Source organism: Zea mays, chromosome 9 (genome assembly GCF_902167145.1).
Source record: "Zea mays cultivar B73 chromosome 9, Zm-B73-REFERENCE-NAM-5.0, whole genome shotgun sequence".
Taxonomy (NCBI): domain Eukaryota; kingdom Viridiplantae; phylum Streptophyta; class Magnoliopsida; order Poales; family Poaceae; genus Zea; species Zea mays.
In genome coordinates this window covers 122,651,594-122,658,002 of record NC_050104.1, presented here as the reverse complement: position 1 = coordinate 122,658,002, position 6,409 = coordinate 122,651,594, and the positions used below count along the sequence as shown (strand labels likewise).

General features: G+C 43.0%; 1 protein-coding gene across 1 annotated transcript; it reads left to right on the top strand.

The window, feature by feature from the left end:
• Positions 1-248: 248 nt before the first annotated feature.
• LOC103638956 (cortical cell-delineating protein-like) lies at positions 249-931 on the top strand. Its single transcript, XM_008661742.3, has one exon. It carries the CDS (start codon positions 345-347, stop codon positions 723-725), a length of 381 nt encoding a protein of 126 aa, XP_008659964.1. The 5' UTR covers positions 249-344; the 3' UTR covers positions 726-931.
• The last annotated feature ends 5,478 nt before the right edge of the window (positions 932-6,409 follow it).

The window sequence follows — 6,409 nt, the reverse complement described above, 5'->3', positions numbered from 1 at the left end:
TATTTCTGCATTGATCTGTTTATACAACATGCTACCTCGTTGAGTGATTTTGACATGATTTGTCAACTTGCTCCGATCCTCTATCTCGATCGATCTCCACATGACGATGGTTGTTGTCCTGTATCCCATGACAACCAGGCAACGCTCAAAGCACACATGCGTTGCCGATTACCCGTGCATGCCGCCAAGCACGAAAGCACCTCCCTCCACACCGTCCATCAGCTATAAAAACCACGCCAAGCACCCTGTGAAAAGCATCCCAAAGCACAAAGAAAACGCACTGCAGCACCACTTCCTGCGCTGCTGCTCATCACACACCGTAGTACTAACACTCCATCGCCACAATGGCTCCCAAGGTTGCGCTCTTCCTTGCCCTCAGCCTCCTCTTCGCTGCCGCCGCGCATGGCTGCGGACCCTATTGCTCCGGCCCAGTCGTACCAACCCCACCAGTCGTGCCGTCGCACAGCCACGGGCGCTGCCCGATCGACGCGCTGAAACTCAAGGTGTGCGCCAACGTGCTGGGCCTCGTCAAGGTCGGCCTGCCCCAACACGAGCAATGCTGCCCGCTGCTGGAGGGCCTGGTGGACCTCGACGCCGCATTGTGCCTCTGCACCGCCATCAAGGCCAACGTCCTCGGCATCCACCTCAACGTGCCCCTTAGCCTCAACCTCATCCTCAACAATTGCGGCAAGATTTGCCCAAAGGACTTTACTTGCCCCAACTAATTGAGCTGAATATGGAGATAAAGCCAGCATCCAAGGAATGTAACCCTTAGTGTTCCATCTCGCGATTCCGATTGTTACTTGATCATCATCACTGTTTATCTATTTTTATATTTAATTATCAATAAGAAACATTCACATTTTTTGTTTTGAGAAAGATGACAAAATATGTGCACCATTACTATTTTAGAACAATCATGTTCTTTGTCTCCCTGACGAGTTTTCCGAGAGGTATATATAAGATAGAACGAGTGTTGATCAATTAATCTTGTTGCCCTCCTAGTCAGTCAGAATCTTCCTTCGCTGCATATGTAGGTGGCATGCAGTCTACACATGACAATAGAGATGCCTCTGGACCTCTTAATATAGTCGGATTAAAAAAGTCTATGGACATACCAATATAATTAAAGAGATACCTAAATAGACACTACAAAATCGAGTGAAATGTTGAGCTATTACGCTGGTGGCAGGGATCTCTCCTTTAGTTCAAAAGATATCATTTTACAAAAAGATTGAGAAAGTGCAGGTCAAGATTCAGTTGGTATATATGATCTTTATGTGTACATGAAATTCAATATTTGTGTGATTGATGGTGCGCGTCCGAGCGTGCAAAACCCATTTCTTGCAAAAATCACATGGTCCTGTATGTTTGGTTGCTTGAATCTGTTCTTGGGCCAGGCCACGTTCGTGCAAAAGGTTGGCCTCAGCCAGGCCCATGGGATACACACGAAGACTGCATTCTTTGTGAGCCTGCTGTGCTTGTCACCCGTTAGACCCTCCTCATCTCCGAGGCTACATCAGCGCGCGATAGGGTTTCTCATTTGCAGCTGCCGAGGTCTCCCTCTCCCATCTCCTCTCGCCCTCGTGCTCTCCCTCAAGCTCTCACACCCTCCCCTCCTCTAGCTGTTGAGGATTGGTCCTTCTAGGGATCATCATGGGTAAGGAGGTTTGACACTCTCTTGCCCTCTCCCCGTAGACACGAGCTCTTTGTCTAGGCCTAAGATTCTTGAGTGCTATCTCTTCCCCGAGCTCTTCGTCTAGATCTAAGAATCTTGAGTACTAATGGTAGTTGTGGTTGTGTATATCCTAGTTTCTTGTTTTTATGTAGTATTGTGCAATGGTGTTCTCATATCTGACCCTCACCCGGTGGAAGTACCTTTTGATGTACTTAGGACCTTGGGTGTCTCCTAGAGGGGGGATATGCATTAATAAAAACTTTAACTCCATTGAACTTTCTTACTTGACTTAAAAAGTCGATTGCATCGAAATAATGCCTTGTCCAAGGTCAACTTGCACTTCACAAACACTTATAACAAATATAAATGAGAAGTGCAAATAAGAAATAAAGCTATGAGAAAGGACACAATGATTTTTTCTGTGGTTCGACCAAGCCTCAAATGCTTGCCTACATCCACGTTAGGGTTAGCCAACTGGCTTGGAGTCCATTTCAACTCCTTCGTCCTTTTACTCAAGTTTATCACGCTTGTGATAAACCGAGACTTCTAGTATCACTTGTTGCAGTTACAACTATCCTGAGGCTAACCACAACTTGGTAGCTCTCCATTGGATGATGAACTCAACCCGAACGCTTGCCCAAGATGACCACTAGCTCTTATATGTAGCCCTCCACCACACATGCCTCTCTCTATGACTAGATCACACACTAATCACTTGATCTTGCGAAGGAACACACTAGAGAGGGCTAAACATTTGCTAGAATATGAGTATACACTTGTAGAGGCTTGCTTCCTATTTGATGGAGGTATGGAGGGGGTCTATTTATAGCCCCCATGGCCTAAATAGCCGTTGGCCAAAATCTGGAAAATATGCACATTCAACTAGCCGTTGTGCCGATCATTGACCCAAAGTAGCTATTGGATTCTAAGGTCTGGTGCACCACCGAACCCGAGGTTCGCCGCGCCAACAGTGAATTCCTTCGAGGTAAAGAGCCACCCATTCACTGTAGGCAGCCCGGTGCACCGCTGGACCTGAGGTCTAGTGTGCCAAGCCGCCAAGCCCTTCTACAGAGCTTCTACGCACCTGGGCTAGTGCACCACAGGATCGGTTTGGAGAGCCACCGGTGTGTCGCTGAACAGGCTAGAAAAGACACTTTTTTCTTTTCTTCTCCACTTCGATTTGGCTGACTTTGAGCACTTTTCTATGACTTAGACAAACATAGTTAGAGTGTATTCAAATGTTCTATGTCATGGATACTCACTATTTAGTTTTCTCCAACTCCAATTCCTTCTGTTTTTCATCCTTTAATTTGCTCCAAAACTCACTTGGAACGTCAAACTCATAACCAATCTATTTCACCATATCTTTGAGTTCCAATATATTCCAATGGCACTAAGAACTTTTCCAAATGCTGAAATGACCCATAGTCTAGTTCTTTCTTAGATTCTAGCTTTTGGCTACTTGATCAAAGTATATGCACATATGAAAGTCCTTCCAGGTTCTTACTTTGATACTAAACATGATCTTGTGACCATAACCATTACTTGAGCTAGGATAACTTGAGCCTTATGACTTGAACCATCCAATTGCATATGAGTTACTCCAATGGCTACAAATCAGGTCTTCAAATGTTGTGGTCTTCAACACAACACACTTGTCAACTTGATCAACCTTTGACCCTTCCAAGTAAACTCTTCTTAACCTTAGCTTTGGTACCAAGGTCCTCTTGACCTTCTCCCTTGCTCAGTCCTTCGAAGTTCTTCCTTGCCTTTGTCCATAGTTCACCAAACTGACTCCAAGCCATGTTCATTGATTACCAGCTTGATCAGTATACATCCTTCATCTTCATAACCTTCTTCAACATTGATGACTCTCCTTAGCATGACTTCTCTTGAGCTTGATTTGGTTCTTGGACTCAATGCAAGTATTTCTTGAGAGATGACTATCAAAACAATGACCGCTAGATTATAGAGAGCAAGCAAAAATTGACTAATGCTCCGTTTGGATGTCGATATTGGAGGACATAGAATTAAATTGGGTTGAATACTAAATCATTCATGGTATTAAAATGAGATGTAATTCTAATTCTATTGTTTGGATGTCACTGAATTAGAGTTTGGAATTGTGCGGTCTAATTCCACACAATACCGAGGGGTGAGACTTTGTATTAGGAGATAGTTTTCTAGCTAGTTATAGTCCAATTCCGTGCATGATCTTATTCTAAAAATCTCAATTCCACGTGCAACCAAACAATAGAATTTAGAAAAGCTAATTCTAATTCTCAATTATGTGCGCCAATAGCTACATCCAAACGTGCTATAATCCTTTGGCAGTTGGATTTCTTGCACTAAAAAAATCTCTAAACTTACAAGGAATTTCTGTTGGTTTGGTGTAGCGTTCGCTCCGAGCTAGCTCTGCGTCGTTCGCTAGCAAAGACAGGCAGCGAACTGCAAAATATCAGGCACGAACCATGCAGGGTTGCTTCGCGATCAACGACTAGGCGTCACGGGTGATAGTATGAGAACACATCGTCACATGCAACCCAGCTGGAGTAGTGTGGGACTGCCCATACATGCGACTTCATGCCAACTCGGTTGATGATTTCAGAGTCAGACTTCTTCATCATTTTGCAACTAAATGTATATTAATTAGTGGAGAACTTCCATCAGATCCGATCATGCACGCACGTCGGTGTTCTTGTTAGCACAATCGGCAGGCAAAATAACGAAGTAATCAACCAGAATTACAGACGATCACGACACACATCTGCATGATTTTTATTCAGTGAATACGAAGTAATCAACCAGAATCAACAAGAATGGAAAAAGGGGTAGCGTTTTGTTCAACCGTCTATATGAAAGGTCAGTAAATACATGATTTTTTATTGACCACCATAGATTTAAGAAAACTGCTAGTAAAGATACATCTGCATGCACTGATGGTTTATAGCCATGGGCTCGTAGTTTTCATTTCTACTAGTGCATGTATATTATAAACTGCCATTAAAAAATCGTAAGTGCCAGCGAAAATTAAATTGATCATACATTCATTCAGTGAACACCGAATTAAACATGTGAAAGAAGAGCGTCTCCCCTAGATAGACAACTATTTACAGGTCAACAACATACTTCTAAAATTAAACCTGAGATTTACTAAAATTCAGTGTCGACGATATGATTTTAGTAATTGCTCAACTTGATAGCTATAGCTATAGCTATAGCTCTTGTTACGTGAATTCAACATAATTGCTCAACTTGCTTTTCTATTTCCACATGGGGAACAATTGGCATATCCACTACCGGAATCCAAGGCTTTGCCGAGTGTTGCAATCTTTGCCGAGTGCCTTTTGTCGGGCACTCGGCAAAGAAGGCTTTGCCGAGTGCCGCACTCGGTAAAGCTAGGCTCTCGGCAACGATGCTCTTTACCGAGTGCCGGACACTCGGCATAGGTAGACACTCGGCACAGACTGGTTTGCCGAGTGTTAAACACTCGGCAAAGGGGGCTCTCGGCAAAGGGCCGTCAACGGCCGTCCCAAAGCTGACGGCCGGCAGTCTTTGCCGAGAGCCAGCGGCTGGCACTCGGCAAAGATGATTCTTTGCCGAGTGTCACGCATCTAGCACTCGGCAAAGACCTCTTTGCCGAGTGTCATCCCTAGACACTCGGCAAAGTATATTTTTATTTTTTTGATTTTGTCTCCCAAACTTTTTGTGGTATGTTCCTACACTATGTAGACCTACATGTATCATTTGTGGACAATTATAACAGAGATTCAATCGTTAGTAGATTTAGTTCGTTTATTTGAATTTCTTCGTAAAATTCAAATTTGAACTGCAGGTCACTCGAAACGTGGAAAACCGTGCATGAAAAAATGATATTCATGGTACTTAGCATAAGTTACGACCGATTTTAGAAGCGTATCGGAAACTTCGAGCAACATGCTCACTAAATATGGCCGTGAACTTGGCATCCACGTGTTTAAAAATTGTATAAAACACAAACAAAGTCAGAAAATCATGAAACTTGTCCCCGTGTCATGATATCATATGTATAGGCTGTGATAAAAATTTTAGAGTATTTGGAGAAAGTTGTGAGACACTATGTGTAGAAACCTAAGAGATCCACATTGAAACTCTATGATTTCATGTGTAGTCCTCTTAGGTTTCTACACATAGTGTCTCACAACTTTCTCCAAATACTCTAAAATTTTTATCACAGTCTATACATATGATATCATGACACGGGGACAAGTTTCATGATTTTCTGACTTTGTTTGTGTTTTATACAATTTTTAAACACGTGGATGCCAAGTTCACGGCCATGTTTAGTGAGCATGTTGCTCGAAGTTTCCGGTACGCTTCTGAAATCGGTCGTAACTTATGCTAAGTACCATGAATATCATTTTTTCATGCACGGTTTTCCACGTTTCGAGTGACCTGCAGTTCAAATTTGAATTTTCCGAAGAAATTCAAATAAACGAACTAAATCTACTAACGATTGAATCTCTGTTATAATTGTCCACAAATGATACATGTAGGTCTACATAGTGTAGGAACATACCACAAAAAGTTTGGGAGACAAAATCAAAAAAATAAAAATATACTTTGCCGAGTGTCTAGGGATGACACTCGGCAAAGAGGTCTTTGCCGAGTGCTAGATGCGTGACACTCGGCAAAGTATAAAGAACAAAGCTTTGCCGAGTGCTGTACACCTAGCACTCGGCACAGAAGCCT